Source organism: Biomphalaria glabrata, chromosome 3, assembly GCF_947242115.1.
Source record: "Biomphalaria glabrata chromosome 3, xgBioGlab47.1, whole genome shotgun sequence".
Lineage (NCBI taxonomy): Eukaryota > Metazoa > Mollusca > Gastropoda > Planorbidae > Biomphalaria > Biomphalaria glabrata.
The window spans coordinates 48,978,622-48,998,191 of record NC_074713.1 but is presented as its reverse complement, the minus strand read 5'-3'; the positions used below and the strand labels follow the sequence as shown (position 1 = coordinate 48,998,191).

At 38.8% G+C, this 19,570-nt stretch overlaps 1 protein-coding gene across 1 annotated transcript; it reads left to right on the top strand.

Annotated features, from left to right (window-relative positions):
* Positions 1-114: 114 nt before the first annotated feature.
* Positions 115-13,618, top strand: LOC129925117 (uncharacterized). The gene is made up of 2 exons (XM_056023487.1): positions 115-3,389; positions 13,333-13,618. The coding sequence occupies exons 1-2, from the start codon at positions 391-393 to the stop codon at positions 13,616-13,618; spliced, it is 3,285 nt and encodes a 1,094-aa protein (XP_055879462.1). The 5' UTR covers positions 115-390.
* Positions 13,619-19,570: the final 5,952 nt, after the last annotated feature.

Here is a 19,570-nt window from a genome sequence, read left to right as displayed (position 1 = left end):
GCCTTAATGCATTCTTTGTAAGGACTAGTGAATAGTGTGGGTGGGGGAATCACAGTTTGAGAAACACTGCTTTATACACTATCACCTCTCTGTTAATAATTTAATCAAACTGTGGTGAAATAGTTGCTATTTGTTTATGTTTGTGTAACGTCGTGAGAATGTGTTCACAACATTGATTTAGTGTGCTACAGTCCAAGTCTCTTTCGTCAGTTCATGTGTCGTTCTAGTTTAATAAAGCCTTGTTTTAGGTTAATCTTCAGTGTTCTTTATTTCTTATTACAATTTATTAAACTAGAAATTTTCAATTCCATGGATCTATGTGCCTCACGTATCTTTTTTGGATTTTCGTTCAACACTATTCTCAGTCTGTAAGTAAAAGTAGTAATACAAATGGAACGTCTATTTAGGCCAAAAGAGCTGGACATAGAGCCTTGCTCGCCATCGGCTGCCGAGAAGTGGCTGCACTGGCTGAGAACATTTGAGAATTTCATCTCCTCAGTCTCTCATTGCGAGATTGACAAAAAGAAATTACTAGAAAACTACGTTTCTTCGAGCGTATTTCAGTACATAAGTGAGTGTACCACGTTCGAAGAATCAATCAAAGTTCTACAAAATGTCTACGTGAAGCCTAAAAGCGAAATTTTTGCACGGCACATGATAACTCTTTGTCGACAAGAGAACGGACAAACCGTTGACTCCTTCCTACTTAAGCTTAAAAGTATGGCCAAAGACTGTGACTTCAAAGCTGTCACCGCTGAAGAACACAGAGATATCTTCGTAAGAGACGCCTTCATTACTGGACTGGCTTCAAACAGCATAAGGCTGCGACTCTTAGAGAAATCTACTCTAACTCTACAGTGCGCCTATGAAGAGGCAAGACAACTCGAATATGCCCATAACCATGCCATGGCGTATAACATCCACTCTGAAACTCCCTGTGGAGCCAGCGCCGACGAGGAGAGCCTTTCTCCAATGACAAAAGTAGAACACGAGGTGAGTGCGGCGACTAGTAAAAGATGTTTCTTTTGTGGAAACAGCCCACATCAACGCTTTAGATGTCCGGCCCGTGACGCTACATGCAACTTGTGCGGTAAGAGGGGCCATTTCCAGAAAGTCTGTAAATCGACCAGACAGACACTCAAATCTACAACCTCAGCCATAGTGAAAGCAGATGATGACACGTCTCGGACTACAACCGTTGGATCTTCCTGGGCATCGACACCAGCGTCCGGTCTTACTAAATCTACTATTTCAATACTCGTCAATGGAGTACCATTGAAGGCTCTCGTAGATACGGGGAGCAGTGAAAGCTATATATCTTCTTCAATTGCTAAAAGGTACAAATGGAAATTAGAAACGTCCAGAAACAGAATCTACATGGCCTCTACACATCTTTCTCGCACTACTCACGGCCATATTTTCGCTAAAATAAAGTACAAAGATGAACAATATGAAAGTGTTAAGCTCTCACTACTAGATGGACTAGTATCGGATGTAATCTTAGGGCTAGATTTCATCAGCCAGCACGAAAAACTGATGATCCCATTTGAAGGAAAACGAAGCACTCTCCAGGTCTGTACGCTGAAAGCTGCACGAGTTGAAGCCCCTCGCCTCTTCGCTAATCTGGCTCCTAACTGCCATCCCATAGCCACTAAATCTAGAAAATATTCTATGCCTGACTCCAAATTCATTCAAACTGAAATCAAGAGACTTCTATCTGACAAAATTATTGAGCCTTCCACGTCCCCGTGGCGAGCCCAGATAATTGTAACAACGAATGAAAGGCACAAAAAGAGAATGGTTATCGACTATAGCCAAACCATCAATCGATTCACTTACCTCGACGCGTATCCCGTGCCAAAAGTGGATGAACTGGTGCAGGAAATATCTAAATACTCAATGTACAGTACCTTTGACCTCAAAAGCGCTTACCACCAGATACCTATCAGGGATGATGAAAAGCAGTACACGGCGTTCGAGGCTGGCGGAAAGCTTTATCAGTTTTGCCGCATTCCTTTTGGAGTGACAAACGGAGTCGCCGCATTTCAAAGGACGATCAACACAATAATTGAGGAGGCAGGGCTACAGGACACGTTCGCTTACGTGGATAACGTTACCATCTGCGGACTTGACTCCATTAGCCACGACCAGAATCTACAGAGATTTCTCAATGCCGCTAAAAAGTACGGTATCACCTTCAACAATGATAAAAGTGCTATTGCGACTAATAAAGTATGCCTCCTAGGCTACGAAATCTCACAAGGGCAATTAAGACCAGACCCCGAAAGATTTCAAGCATTGAGAAACCTACCTCCACCACAAGACATGAAATCACAAAAGCGGGTGATTGGACTACTGTCCTATTATTCTCAATGGATCCCAAATTTCTCCAACAAGATCCATTTATTGGTGAACAACAAAGCCTTTCCTCCCCCTGAACAAGTACAACAAGCTTTTAAACAGCTAAAACACGAACTTGAAAACGCTGCTGTGTCGACGATAGACTACAATCGACCACTAACAGTCGAAACAGATGCCTCTGACATCGCGATTGCCGCCACTCTTAATCAAGACGGCCGTCCTGTCGCCTTCTTTTCAAGAACACTCACTAATAGTGAACGCAGACACTCAGCAGTGGAAAAGGAAGCATACGCTATCGTAGAAGCCCTGAGAAAATGGCAACATTACCTTATCAGTAGACCCTTCACATTGGTTACAGATCAACGCTCAGTGTCTTTTATGTTTGACCAGCAGAACAAGGGCAAGATCAAAAACGAAAAGATTCAAAGATGGCGACTGGAGCTTAGTTGTTTCCAATATGACGTCGTATATCGACCCGGGAAACAAAACGCTGCGGCGGATACCTTTTCAAGGAACCACTTTGCGTCAGCAATGACTGGAGAAGACCTCAAACTGTTACACAACAACCTCTGTCACCCAGGGGTCACGAGACTCCTCCATTTCGTTCGGACTAAGAACTTACCTTTTTCCTGCGAGGACGTCCGCAAAGTGGTAAACCAATGTAAAACTTGCGCTGAACTGAAGCCTAGATTCTTCAAACAGTTTTCAGGCACCCTCATCAAAGCTACCCAACCATTTCAGAGAGTAAGCATTGATTTTAAGGGGCCACTCCCATCTGCTACTCACAATAAATACTTATTAACAATGGTGGATGAGTACTCACGCTTCCCATTTGCCTACCCATGTCCCGATATGTCCTCATCCACTGTCATAAAGTGTTTAAATCAGCTGTTTTCCTTTGTTGGGATGCCAGAGTACGTCCATTCTGACAGAGGTACGTCCTTTATGTCGAGGGAGGTGCAATCCTTTCTGCACGAGAGGGGAATAGCTACAAGTAGAACAACCGCCTTTAATCCTTCAGGCAACGGACAAATCGAACGACTAAACAAAACTCTATGGAACGCTGTTACTTTAGCACTGAAAGACCTCGATCTCCCGATCTCGAGATGGGAGCTTGTCTTGAACCAGGCCCTATACTCGATTAGATCATTACTATCTACGGCAACAAACGAAACTCCACATGAGAGAGTTTTCCGGTTCAACCGGAAATCCTCCTTCGGGATATCTATCCCCACTTGGCTATCTAGCCCAGGTAGAGTGTTGCTGAGAAGAGAGAACCGATTTTCAAAGTATGATCCTCTCACGGAGGAAGTCGAATTGCTGATGTGCAACCCCCAATATGCTGTCGTACGGTTGCCCAGCGGTAAAGAGGAGACGGTCTCTCTAAGACGCTTGGCTCCCACCCCCTCCCCATCCACAACAACAAGTGAACCTTCGTTCTTCCCTCAGGGTGAGGATAATGAATATCCTCCAGAAACTCAAAACACGGAAGTACCAGTCAACACCCCTACGGTGATACAAGAAAGGAAAGAACCCCTGGTAGGCTCTGAGGACCTCCGAGCGCTTCCTCTTAAAAATACCCCACTTGACGCTCAGGAACTCACTAGTGACTCCCAAATTGTAGAACAGGATAGTCAACCCCGTTACAACTTGAGAGAGAGAAGAACCAGACCGAACTATAGAGTCTAGAGTTGTTCCTTTATTGCACTACATATGTTCTACATAAACTGGCATTGTTTATCTCTTGCTACTGATACTAGAGTTTACTTGTTCACTTACTTACGTACATGTCTACTTACTACACTATTTGTTAATATTTAAAACAGAAACTAGTAATTGTTTATAAGTCATACAACAGATACTGGGTTTTAGGTTTCTTTGCATCACCATTCACTATTGTTTACAAGAGAAATTAATATTTCGACACTATTTATTGATCTATTGTATTACAGGCACTGGCATTCTCTTTTATTTATGCTATTGGCCTACTATATTACTATACTTGCTATTTTAATTCTAGGCGGGGTGAATGTGGTGAAATAGTTGCTATTTGTTTATGTTTGTGTAACGTCGTGAGAATGTGTTCACAACATTGATTTAGTGTGCTACAGTCCAAGTTTCTTTCGTCAGTTCATGTGTCGTTCTAGTTTAATAAAGCCTTGTTTTAGGTTAATCTTCAGTGTTCTTTATTTCTTATTACACAAACATTGTTCTTCACAAGCTGTCTAATGACCATTCATACATACATGTCATAATTCTATTGGCGGTAGCCTCACCGCCGATCGGATACCGACCAAAAGGGCATAGGCCCAAGTGCCCAGATAACCAGTCGGCCTGTAATATAAGTATCAGTGAGCAAAAGCTTCTATGACCTCATACTAATGCTATGTACTCTGCTGTCTTATTCTTTTTCACCATCTCTGACATCACATCCCTTGACCGTGACCGTGACCGGGTTTTTCCGATTTCTGAAACGCAAAAAGATAGATGATGTCAGCCGTAAAGAGTGTCTGCGAATGTATCTATTTATAAATACTGATTGAACGGAAAGGTCAAAGCTCGGTTACTTCAAAATACCTATTGACAGAAAGAATGTAAATAACATCTAATCTACCCTACGCCTGATAGAATCTTATCACTTCTCTCGACTGTACAGTCAGCGGCGGATCAGACGATCGGGTTACTTCCACTTAGGCCCGTCGCAAAAAAGGTTTATAATCTATGTTCTCGTCGACTCGCGTGATGTTGTACCCGAATCCCATATCGTGTGGCCAGACCAAAATATAAACACAAATCTTTGTCTAGTCAAGTGATGTCACCAGAGGCGGAGCTTTCCTTAGCAATTACGAAAGAAAACAGAGTGCTTGGAGAAATGCTTTTAGAGTTGTTTTTTTGTTTTTTTTTTACATAGAAATATATTTTTGAAGGTGTGAGCTGAACTTCAGTTGAAGACATTTTTTTTTCAAGCCAATATAAAATGCATTTGACATTCAAGTAAAACTGTTAACACATGAAAGACTTTATTATTAGCTTGTTGACAATAAACATAAGATTCTCTAACAAATTGGAGGCGCGGTGACTGAGCGATAAAGTGCTTGGCTTCCGAACTGAAAGTCCTTGGCTCGAATCCAGCTCTAATGGGTACCTGACATTAGTTGGGGAAAGTAAAAGCGTTTGGTCGTTGTGCTGACCACATGACACCCTCATTAACCGTGGGCGACAGAAGAAGATGACGTTTACATCCTCTGCCTTATAGATCGCAAGGTCTGAAAGGGGAATTCATCTAACAAGTTGCTTGCATTAAAAATATTAACACGGTGTATCACATATTCTAATTATAAATCAATGTGATTATCTTATTAAACACATTAATGTCATTTTTTAAACACACTTGTATTGTCCTTATACATTAATGGCAATGTGTTCGATTCCGAAGATTAAGGATGAGTGAATTGTTTCACATGATTAGGCTAAACCAGTTGCGACATGCATATTTTCCCCAAATCTAATGCCGACAAAGCCGTTGTCCACCCGAGATCTATCTACGTGTTCTTTACGTCCTCTGAACTGTCCTTTCCGAGGGCTTTCCTCTGGGCCTCAAATGTGTTCTCCAATGTTTTGTAAATATAGTAACATGCCCACACACAAAACAATCAATTTGAGTTTGTTTTTTTTTTTCATTTCTACATTGAGTGAATTTACATTATTACAAGTCTCCTCCCAGCTGATGGAAATAGACGCGGTCTAGGTCCAGTCTATCAAGTCTTCCATCTTTCCAGGTGATGAATATAGAATCGATCTAGGTCCAGTCTATCAAGTCTTCCATCTTTCCAGGTGATGAATATAGAATCGATCTAGGTCCAGTCTATCAAGACCCATCTTTCCAAGTCATGAAAATACAAGCGGTCTAGGCTCAGTCGATCAAGCCCCTTCCATCTTCCCAGATCACAATCACTGCAACATTTCGTTGATAGCGACATAAGATAAACCAGCAATTTTAAAAAGAATTCTCTTTCAAAACAGTTCTTATTTAAGGGAAAGAACTACTAAATACTACCATTTACTGAAATTTACAAGGTTTAGCTCCCTTTCTGTTATATAAAACAAAATAAATTAAGTAGTACTGATTGATTGATTGATTGGTTCATTTTTTGGATTGATTCGTGTATTGTCATCGACTATGAATAATGATGTAAAAACTTCAAATTGATCCGAATACTGAAAGTGAGAGAAAAAAAAACGTGTCAAAACGTAATAAGGGGATTAAATCCATATATACATCCACATCTTTCATTTGTTCTCCTTTTTTCCATATCAAACAAAATAATTAGTCATCAATAATACATTAACTAATTGGTTAATTTTTAAATTGATTCTGGTCTTGTTAGGTTCAATGAATAATTGTGCAAAGTTTTAACTTGATCCGAGAATGGGAAATGGGAGAAAAAACATGTTCGAACTTTTTTTTTACAAGACAGACAGACAGAGTGTATGATATAAGCTGTGTAAAAATGTAATAACCAGAATTGATGCATCCGCCCCTGACTATTCGTTTACAACTGATAACAAAAGTACTTTATTTATTCAAGAGAACTTGAAAGTACTCCAAGACAAGAAACAGCAACAGTTGAAACGCTTCAATTTGTTTGTTGTTCAGTAGTTTGTACTCAATCTATATTAGATTACTTTCAATTGTATACTCGACTTTACTAATCAAGATCAATTTGGTTGACAGGAATCGGTGCCGTTACTGTTTTGTCTGGAATGGGGGGGGGGGGGGGGGGAAGTCAATTTACGAAAGTAAAATATTCTGCTTCATTTTCCCTACATTAGATTTAATCTTTTACCTGTGACGATTTCTCCAGGGAAAAACGTTACGTCCGATCCCCCCCCCCCCACCGGCCATGCAGTGTCCAGGTAAGCACTCCATCAGTTGGCTCAGGCACAAAGCAATTTTCAGAATTCTAAGCTTAATAAAAGGACTCTCAAAAAAGACCGGTCTAGAGTGTAAGTATTTCTAGAGACGGACTGAACGGAAAGGTCAAAGTTCAGTTACTTTCAAATATAAAACCACATAAAGAATGTCAATAGTACAACATCTCTCTTCTCTCTCACCGGACATAATAGTTTAGGCCATTTTTTTAAATGCCGTTTTACTATCCGGGTTTTTTGCCCCCTCCCCTTGCTCGCCCCTGTCCAGCTACACCACTGCAAAGTAAAACGTTGATATACTTAAGTAAACTTACTTTGAATCACTCAATATTACGTCCCACCCAGCCCCGTCCCTTTTCGTCTGGTTTCACAATGTTTTTCTTCAATCCTTGAGCAGAGTGCAACGGACCACACGCTGTGACGTCTGTTTCCTCTGGACTTGGAAAACAAAACATGTTGATAGTGCCAGTGATCAAAGAAGAGCAATAGAGCATCACTTAATTGGAATGAACACGTCTCCTGTAAATACTTTTTTTCTACATTGTGTGAGTGGGGGGGGGGGGGGCGGAGATGTGATCATTTTTATGGCACCTGACATTAGTTGGGGAAAAGCAAAAGCGGTAGGTCGTTGTGCTGGCCACATGACACCCTCGTTAACCGTGGCCACAGAAACAGATTATCTTTACATCATCTAATTTACAGATCTCAATCTTATTACTTCCTTCCAGCAGTTTTTGTGGATTTATTTAACAGATTCATTGTATGGTAATTGATTAATGTTTATTATCGATCTTCAGTGATCGAAGTTGTAAAGTTTCTGGGTTGGCCTACCTCAGCCGTAATAATTATCCTTCATCTGGTAGAACACTTTTTCATGTGATGTATATCGCAGGTTAAGGCAGCTTTCGCTTTGGTGTTAGAGGAGCCATCCATTTATCGCATGTCACGCTTTTCTTCCAGAGTTGAGGCCCATGTTTTCTAGCTGTCCGTAGCTTTCTTGGTCACTGTCTCTCTCCAGCTCAGTCCGGTCTAGGGCTATCTCTTCCTAATAGTCAGTATCAATGTTCACTGTTTTAAGGTCTAAGGCTATCTCTTCCCAATGGTCAGTATCAATGTTCACTGTTTTAAGGTCTAAGGCTATCTCTTCCCAATGGTCAGTATCAATGTTCACTGTTTTAAGGTCTAAGGCTATCTCTTCCCAATGGTCAGTATCAATGTTCACTGTTTTAAGGTCCCGTTTGATTACATCCATATAAATGTAACGGACGTTTGGGGGGGGGGGGGGGCACCAGTTTTTCTTGAGCCAGACGCGAGTTGCCCTAAAGACTTTCGGGATGCGATTGTTCTCCACCCGGGGAACATGTCCAACCTGCGCAGGCGGCGTTCTCTGAGCACTGTAAAATGCTAGGAAGAACCGTTCGCTCAAAGATTTCAGTATAACCAACTCTGTCTTGCCATGTGATTCTCAAGATCCGTCGGAGGCGGCGCACGTGGACAGAGCCTAGTTTTCTCTCTTGCTTTGACAGGACTCACTGCCGTCCCGTAGCTTGTTCACTACGCATGCCTTGTAGACCTCCATTTTGGTCGCTGTAGTGACCTCTTGTTCTGAGTCTAGCGAAGGTCGATGCAGTGGCGTAGCTAGGGTGGGGGTAGAGGGGGGTAATGCGAAAACCCCCCTGGGCCCCCACTTGAGGGAGGCCCCAAATGAGTTTTTTTTAAATTAAAAATTAATATTATGCAAAATACAGGGTCCTCCAAAGAGGTTAAGCCCCCAGGGCCCCCAAACGATTGAAAATTCCTAGCTACGCCCCTGGGTCGATGCAGCCTTCCCTATGCGTTTTTTTTAGCTACTCTTCTAGAGTCAGGTCATCTTGAATTGTGGATCCAAGGTAGCAGAATTCATTTACGGCCTCCAGCTTGCTACCATTAATGAGGTCTAGGTATCCCTATAATCAAAAATAATTTTCCAATATGTTTAGTTTAAGCCCATTATAGTGTTGTAAAATATTAACTTGATCAAAGAAAAACTGTTTTATGTCATTAGAATATCAAAGTGCTATTTAAAAAGTACTACGGCGTTCACTGGTCGAATGTAATGATCAATGTCATTCCAACAATTTGTATAATTACTCTTATCAGATTGCAAAGTCTTCATCGGGTCAAAAATAAATCCTTCCCAAAAAAACATGGGTATCGAATACGGCGCTAATGATTTGTCTAAAAATTTAACAGTTTATATATATATTTCTTTTAGAAAAAAAAATTACTATCTCATTGACCAAACAATGAAAACTCTGGTTTGACCTTCATAATTTTTCAAAATTATAATGAAAATAAAATGTGAATTTGTTCTGGATGTCTAGACAATTCCTACATCTTGAACATATTTCAGCGGGTATTCCCGCAGGTATTCGTTAAAGAGTTCAATAAATAAATGCATTTTGCGCAGCGACTTTTAAGTCAGGACCTATAGGCTTAGCATTAGAATTTTATATACTCTGAGTAGATCTATTTATACATGCACTTAATCAGGAATTGTTTCGGAAAAAAAGGGAAGGGGGAATGAAGGTGGGGTGAATGTTCCATTTTTACAAAGCATATATCATCTCTATCTGTCTGTCTGTCTGTCTGTTTGTACACGTTATTTCTCCGACATCCAATCTCGAATCAAGCTTAAATTTTGCACAATTATTTCTTTTACCTGACAACACAAGAATCAATAAACAAAATTAACTAAATAGTTAATTAACTATTGGTAATGAATTTTTTTTTTGTGTCTCGAACAAGAGAAAAAAATTGTACTTGACTGAGGTGGTGTTATTAGCTGAACTAGTCCCCTTTATAGGTCGCCGCTTTAAAGTAAGTTTATAAAAAACAGTAGATAACTAAACAATCTTCTATTTTCATACGTACCTACCTCACTAGCAGAGTGGTTAGAATGTCGGCTTGAGGAGGCTTGAGTCATGAGTTCGAATTCAGGTCATTTCCCCCCCCCCCCTCAATTTCAAAAAAATGCTTTTATTTATTTAAAATTGTAATATATTTAATACATTAAATACATAACTATCATATTTCGGAAATGAGTCAGAAAGTAATACTGTTTTAATAACCAGGCATAAAAATTCACACATTTCAAAGGGTAACTTAAGAATCTCTTTGATCCTCGCCCATGTAATGCATCGGCGTGTGGTATAGACCCTCATTTATCTACTGCCACTAGGTGTCTGGCTGTTCAGATAAGTTGTCTGCTGAGACAAAGCGCCCTCTAGATCGGCTCCGGTGATAAGTCAACGAAAAGGCTCACATTTTTTTGAGTGACAGGAAAACCGCAGATCAACAGACCGTGTCGAGACCAGGGGGCTCGTTCCACACTTTGTGAACTTGTCCCCCCCCCCTCCCCGCGATTGATTGAAAGGGAAACATTTCTTTATCTTTTGGTAAACTGTCTCCCCCCCCCCATACTTTGTAGAGACGACTAAGAAGACGTCGTATGCGGCTTTAAAAGTTACGCTGACCTGGTAGTATGTCAGGTGAGTATTGTTGACGGTCGTTGCCTTGTAGCACCAAACGTCTGGTAGACAACCAAACCGATGTAGACATATTCTGTTTTAACTTGTAAGACTAGAAATAACTTGAAAAAAACCCACTAAATATAACTTTAATTTAAATATAGACAACATCAACTTGTGATGAAAGGCAATAAATATTGTAGACTTTAGTATTAATGTTAAAATATATTTTCTAAAAAATATAACTCACTACAATAACACTTCTTTTCAGTCTCACCTTCTGGAGTCGTCTGACCTAAATCAAACCGCTGATGACAATGCTGCTTATCTTACATCATTCAGAAGTAATCGCTAACATCTTCCAAACGTCGCCATAGAAACACACACACACTCCATCACAGTGAATCGAACACTTGGGCTTTAGAATAGAGACCTTCAGACCTTAATGAGATTTTATAATCTCTGCCGCAACCTGTGTGTGTGTGTGTGGGTGTGTGTGTGATAGAACCGTCTACTGTTTGTGGAACATGATAATAAGCCAACGTATTTGTTTTATAAAGTGTGGCTATTTAAAAAAACCAGCAACACAACAAATAAAAGGCATTATGAAACAAATGGGGCGGCATTGATTGGAATATTTACCAAAGAGAGACAAAAAAATATGAGTTTGTGGTAAAGGTAGATCTAGCTACAATATTGCTCACACTTTAAGTAGAGAAATGAAGCCATTTTCTGATTAGTTAAAAAAAAAAAAGGTAGACTTTAAAAATCTCACTAGAATCTCTCGCTAGAATGTTAAATGACACCCTTAAATGTTTCCAGTTTCCTAGATACTGTGATATACACAATTTAAGCATTTTTTTAAATGTGTCTATTGGCTATAAAACATGTTACAGCCTAAATTCTTTCTTATGATTTCTTAATGGAAAGAGAAAGATTCGATAAAATGAAGAATGGCAATTACAAAATTATAATCTTATTATTCCGGTGGCAATTACAAGAATTATAATCTTATTATTCATGGCAACAACACAATTAGTTTTGTCAGATCTTAAACTATTTCATTTTTGAAAAGTAAATTTGTATTTATATAATATCACTTCTTGAATATTCAGCATACGCTGGATGGTGTGACCCGAGATGCAAGATAGTGTATCCCTAGATACTGGATAGTGTGTCCCTATATTGCTGGGTAGTGTGTCCCTAGACACTGTATGTTTGTCCCTGGATGCTGGATAGTGTGTTCCTGGATGCTGGATAGTATGTCCATAGATGCTGTTTAGTTTGTCTTTAGACGCTGGATAGTGTATCCCTAGATTGCTGGATAGTGTGTCCCTAGACTCTGAATAGTGTGTCCCTATGTGCTGGATAGTGAATCCTAGACTCACGTCTAAAATCGCAAACCTTTATTAAGCAAATCATACAAGAGGTCACATTGACAAAAAAAAAAAAAAAAAAAAACAGCCACAGTTTGGAATAAGGAAAAAAACACTATAGGAAAGAATAACCCTCTAAATTCAACAATTCTGCCCGCTAGACTAAACGATAACTTTTTGATTCTTGCTATAAAATCCCTTTTTTTTTTTTTGGCACACTAAAATCGTAGGAAACTAAAGAATGCTTCAACCGATTGCGGTCTACGAAGACAGAGAGAAAAAAAAAAGATCACATTTCTAATAGTGCAAGTTCCAAAGTGCATAAAATTTCTGCTTTATCGCTGTCATTATGTTTTCAGTCTGTCCTCGTTTGTGTCCGAGAACTCTCTGCAGGTATCCAGGTAGACATTCGTTTCTAATGCCTGGTTCCGGTGCTGTCAATTTATTTTATTGTTCAACCTGCAGACTGGCATCCGTCGAGAGGAAAAAAAAAATGTTTTGAATGAATCCTGCTGTAGGATTTTGTTACTGGTTTTTTCGTTACAGGTTTATGCAGATGTTACGCTGTAATAACGAAGGAGACAATGCATTATTTACTTTTACAATGGTTGAACCTTTTTTTCAATGGGCGCAGTTAAAAAGAGCGGTCAACTTAACCGCACTGGTTGACACGAAACATTCGCAGACGTGGATCGCTATATCGTCTGCTGGAGACACCCATTTTTGTATGACGTAACGAACAGCATTATGGGATCTAGAGCTGAACAGAAACGCGATCGGCTGTAATCATCAGCTCCTGCGAAGCGAAAATTGAACAATGGAATAACGTGGTGGTGGAGTGATAAAGTGCTTGACGTCCAAACCGAGGAGTTTCGGGTTCCAACCTCGATGAAAGCTGGGATTTTGAACGCTCCAACCGACACTCATGGGTACCTGACATTAGTGAAAATAAAAGTGGCTGGTCGTTTTTGTGAGACACGTTAACCGTTAGCCATAGAGACAGATGACTTTTTATATAGCCTTAACATCAAAGACCTGTAGTGAAAGGGGTACTTTAATTGACTGGGTTTTTTTTTTAAACCATCGAAGGCTTACTATGGCAGAATTCTCATGGGTCTTTATTTTCCTTAACTAATCCTAGAATTCTACTAAAGCTGTCTGAACAGTGTGGAGTTTGTGGACTGTGTGGACTTTGCGGGCTGTGTGGACTTGGTGGACTGTGTGGACTTTGCGGGCTGTGTGGACTTGGTGGACTGTGTGGACTTTGCGGGCTGTGTGGACTTGGTGGACTGTGTGGACTTTGCGGGCTGTGTGGACTTGGTGGACTGTGTGGACTTTGCGGGCTATGTGGACTTGGTGGACTGTGTGGATTTTGCGGGCTATGTGGACTTGGTGGACTGTGTGGACTTTGCGGACTGTGTTGTCGGATTTAAAATTTGATATTTAACCTTAAAATATTATTTATAGCTTAATTATTTTTTAAAAGTCGTCTCAGCAAAGTTTATAACTTTCGGGGGGGGGGGGGGGGGCACATAAAATTGGTGGTGAGGGGAAGGTGAGTGGGAGGAAATCTCAAAGTCCTTCGTTAAAAAAAAAGAGAGTTTTATCTACTGATGGCTGCTCCCCCCTCCCCACCTCTTTTAGCCTCTCTTTCAGAACGTCTTTACCACAGAAGCTCTGTGACCGGAAGCTGAGTCAGCGCTAACAAAACATGATCCCCAAATGCTGACGTCTTTGTGGTGAGCTGATGTTTTTGTTTCCATTGTAATACACACTCTTTGAGGAACGAAAACGCGGATCAATCCTCAGCCTACCTCTTTATTTGTCTTATCCGTACAATCAGGCGCAATCTCCATCATAAATACTCCAGTTTGCTTTGATAGCTCTTCAACGCGCTATCATTTGATTAAAAAACCCCGTTTTCCTAAGTTTGATAGAAGTTGATTTTAGGTCAATCAACACCTATACCCCCCTCCCCCAAGCAAGCCAACACGTCTAGGTTTTGTCCTGTGCCGAAAGGTAGATGAATGAAACTTGTGCCTAAGGGAGATAATACAGGAAATGCTCTGACATGTGTCGCCGGAAGAGGAAATACGTATGACTACATCTTCACCACTCACGTGATTGGTATTCAGGCGCAGACGACATTCAGAGACGAAGCGAACCTCTTTGTCAAAAAAGATTACCCGAGTGCACTGCAGCGCCACACACAAAGCCTTTGAAATTAAAGGTAGGTAATGTGTCGTCTGTCAAGAGCTCAATCAATATGGCCGATCCAAATGACTAATAGCGCTTCATTTTTCAAAAATATAATTCCAAAGTTTGAAATATTTATAGCTGATGTTTTGTGGTTCAGTGCATTGAAAAAAAAAAGGTACATTAAGAAGTGTAGCCTTAAATAGATAATCGTATAAACCTTTGCAATTACATGTACCGGTTACTTAAACAAATAACGCTTTCTAATTTACCATTTATGACAAATTCATCCCTACTATATATTAAACCTACATACCATAAAATATGCAACGGAAGGTCAGGGTTGTTGCTCAATACCAATTAAATCTTGTAAAAGTGAAATTACCCTTTCAGACATGTCGATCCATAGGGCAAATTAAGTTAAAGTCATCTGTTTCTTTGGCCACGTGACCAGCACATCGACCAATCGCATTTACTTTTCCCAACTAAAGTCAGGTACCCATTAGAGTTGGTTGGACTCAAGGGGCGCCCTAAAATTCCTGAAATTCAAAATCCAATTCTTCAACGAGATTCGAATCCATGACCCCAGGTTCGGAAGTCGAGCGCTTAAGCACTCAGCCACCGTGCCCCCAATCAACCCTTGTAGGTGTGTTAATTAATTTGACTTGTTATATAACCTTGAATGAACCTCAGAGGAACTTCTTGTTTAAACAATATCGACATGACTATATTTTATTGATTTATAAATCTACAACAAAGCAGAAATGTATACATAGGAAATGTCAAGATGTCGAACGATTTAAAACTAGATTTCAATTCACTTCAAAACTTTTTTGCTTTTCAAGCAATAAATTCTCATGATTGGCTTCCGTCTCTATCGAGTTGGCCGTTGTGCGGGCTACCTGAACTCCTCGTTAACCGTGGGCCACAGGAACAGGTGACCTTTGCTTAACATATGTAGGTGCTGACATTTAATTTGATTAGTCCATCATTTAATGCGGTTATTAAATTAGTAAAGTTCCCCTGTCAGACCTTATGGTCTCTAGGGCAGGTGATGTAGAGCTCATCTGGTTCCTTGGCCTACAGTTAACGAGGGTGTTTATGTGGCCAGCACAACGACCAACCGCCTTTGTCAGGTCAGGTATCCATTAAAGCTGGGTGGGCTCAGAGGCGGCCGAAGATCCCGAAATTAAAAATCCCAGTCTTCACCAGGATTCGAACCATGTACCCCGGTTCGGAAGCCAAGCGCCTTACCGCTCAGCCACCGCGCCTCCTTTAATGGGGCTGGACGGTGCTAAAAGAGAATGGTACGAAGTGCTGGGTGGATTTCTAAAGTTTTCAAGAATTCTAGAATTCAAGGAGTTATACGTGTGGAAGAAGAGAACAGATATCACTATTATGTCACTCCCCTCTGGTATCTTAGCCGACTTATATAGAAATGATTAGGCGTATACATTCTATCTAAGCGTTTCGAGACGGGGTATGACCTATGCACCATGGTAGTGTCACGACCCATAGGTTCTAGTGTCCTTGTAAGCATCAACTAAATGAAAATCTCTATCTCCTCTAAGAAATTAAGATTCGGAAAGGTTTTATGAGAGGGAGGGCCTACTGCCAAAGTAATCTGTTTATCTAATGCAGAAGTTATGTAGTTGAAGTCCCTCCCCTCCCCCCCCCCCCCCCTATGATTAGCGTATCCTCTCTATAATTATTGTTTAGTATATCGATTACATTTTGTGGGATTTTTTTCTTCTTTTTTTTTATATAGTTTTTTATTTGTAAGTTCTCATAATTCACAAGTATTAAATCATAAACAATTGAAAAGTGATTAATCTAAAAATATAATAATAGTAATAGAACAGAAAATAGATATAAGGATCCTATACCCCAGAACAATCAACACAATATCAAATATCCCTGACCCCAACACCTCATTTCTGGAATACTGCCTGAGTATTGTACAAGCATATGAAAATCAAACTAGATAATTATCTAAGCTAAAATCAATTATTTTCCTAAATGTCAATTCTAAGTGATTAGGATCAAACACTTTATTATTATGTATAACTTTGAGCCAGCTAGCCCCTACAAGATCCCTGTATTCGGAAACAATAATCAATAAACAGTTGTTTTTTTTTTTGTGTTTTTTTAAGGAAACCTCAGAATTTGCGCTATTTAATTTTAGCTTTATCATCATAGGAATCCTTGGGCCTTAGGCCTCTTTTTTCAGCTTTATGTGCCTCTTTTAAGGGCCATCTTGCCTCTTTTTGTTTTATATTTTATATGTTTTTATTTGTAAATTCTCATAATTCACAAGTACTAAATCATAAACAATTGAAAAGTGATTAACATAAATATATAATAATAGTTATAGAAATATTTTCTAATATCAAAGACATACTACCTAACCATTGAACCCACTAGAGACAGAAACGATACAAATATCCTCTACTCCAGAACAATTAACAGTTGATGGGGTACTTGACCCGTCCAAAAATTTTTTTTACTATATAAAGATAACCAAGATTTAAACTTTGGAATAATATATTAGCAATATTTCTATTTTAAATAAGCTGTAAAACATAGGTAATAGTCATTCAAAAACCTATTTTTAAAAATTATTTTAAAACTTTTAAAATATTTGAAAAGTTAATATAATTAATATAAATATTTATAAATATATACATGTATATGTCATTTGATTTTTAAAGAGTAAAATCATGGACTAAAAGTTAATTAATTAACAAAATTTAATCCCGAAAATAGTATCCCTTAGAAAGTATGTCATTTTAACAGTTACCTCCCTTGCAATAGTCAGCGAAAATATATACAGGTAAGTAAGTAAGTCAATATGTACCCGAATAGCTCAGAGATTACCACGTCGCCATTCTATCACGGAGGCTCGATATCATGGGCGTCGCTGGATTTTTTACAGGGGGGTGCAAGTTGCCTCCTATGGCTCAAGGTCGTAGCATCAATTTTCTTGTTGCATAGAATATTCAAGCAAAGAACTGGTTTCCTCTCCATGCCTATGCGATATTAAGTGCACTGTAAATAGCCTATGTGTTTCGTGAAATAAACAAACAATAAACATGTGAATAAAGTATTTACTGTACATATACTTGTATACGTCGTTAAGTGTATTTGTGCGGCCCGTGGCACTCAACGGTCGATCAAACCAAAGACTGCAAACTTTCTTATATCTTTTCTATCGTAAACCGGTGGACGTGTTTCTCCTGCTATTTTATCAAGGGCTAACACCGACCGCAACTCTGCAAGGGTACATTAACCAAGGTGACTATTATACACTCTTCACTCTTGTTCAAAGAAACTTTCACATTTATCACACCGAACGACAGCTGGCAACAATTTATCCTCCAAGCAAAAAAAAAAAAAAAAAAAAAAAAAATTAGAAATTATCATATTCTAGCCTTAACTAAATATAATAATAACTATAATTATGTGCGAATGATAACAAATCGTCAAGACTAACATATATGACTACCTATATAGTGCAAAGAATTGCAAGCCTATAATGAAGCGTACATGGTAGGATGTGAACTACAGATTTGCCTAGTCTAGTTTATTATAAATAGTAGCATATCCTTACGAACTGTACTTCAGGGGAAGCACTACTTGGTTAAGCCGCTACTTAGCAGAAGCTAATTGATTTGAAGACTCCCGTTAAGTCTGCTAAAACTTATACAACACCCTCATTAAATAAACCTACTAAAGCAGTAATACCAAAGTACCTCAAAACCCTAGTAATACATTTTCAAAGTATTAGGAAGAAATCATCAGACTTAGAAATCGTATTATTTTTTTTAGGATACCTCAGCTTTTTAGCTTTTGACTTCAGTTGTCAAGCTGTTTACATCCTAGGAATCCTTGGGCTTTTGCCTCTTTTCTTTGCCTCTTTTTTTGGCATTGCCTCTTTTTTTGGGCTATTGGACTCTTTATTGGGCTTTTTTTTAACCAAAAGATACATATTTTATTAGTAAGCGTACAAATTAAATAGTTACAATTTATAATGCAGGTTTGAAATTACCGGCAATACAAAATAAGTATATTGGGTTGTCATACTATTTTAACGTTTTAAATAGCTTTTTTTATTTCTAATAGCATATAATGAAAATTTTTTTAAATATAAGGTACTTAATGCATATTTAGTGAGAATGTCAACAATAGGTAATTAAATAGAAACAATCAAAGTGTGAAAGTAGAAAATTTGATATTAAAACATTTTAAACATCTTAGTCACATTTTTTTTCCACTTTGTGTACATTGCTTATGGTTGTTTCCCTTGTGCTTTGGATACATTACCCCAGTTCTTTATATTAACTTCTATCAAACGTGCATACACATCTATGTGTGTACACACTTATGTGAACATAGGCATTTAAACATTTTATTGTCTCCCTTTTTCGATCTCCTCCCTTGAGATTTGGAAAACTACTTCCTCATCATCAAGGTGGAAATCGCAGCTAGAGTCAGTATCTCGGGAGTTTCTGTTCTGCTACAATTTCTCTGTAACTTTTTTTTTTTTTTTTGGTCACAGGTGTCAATTAGTCCAGGGGTCGGCAACCTTTTGAGTCGAAAGAACCAAAAATGACAATTTACAAAATCTCAACCTTTTAAAAGAGCCACATTTTTTTTTCTTCCAATCAATAAATAGTACTCGCATAAATAAAGTATTTTGATTGAAAAAAACGAATCTATTTATTCATTAGAAAAAAAATATCTCTTTATCTCATTATAAATAGTGTTTTTCACAACAAATTATTATATATACATATATTTATTTATATGGTAATATTAGATAATTACTTATTATTTAAGTAGAAAATTTAAACAATTCAACATTTACATACAACACTAACTTTTACTTCAATAACAGACAATTGTGCAATCAAATTCAACGGGAGTGATGGCTTTGCAAGGTTTTAGAAAGTTTGGATACATGTGGCTCATAACTTGTTTTTAGTTCCTATCACGACTCTAAATTTTCAATAGTTTGTTGGCTTCTTACTTTACATTTAATTATATTCATGCAAGAGAACGCTTGCTGGCACGAATATGCCAATCCGACGATCGTCAGCCTTCCAAATGCCAACTTTTTCACCTGACTGTAGCAATATAAATGTGACTCATCTAAGGGCATTTCTTTTAAAGCTGTTCACTTTTGTTGCGTTACAT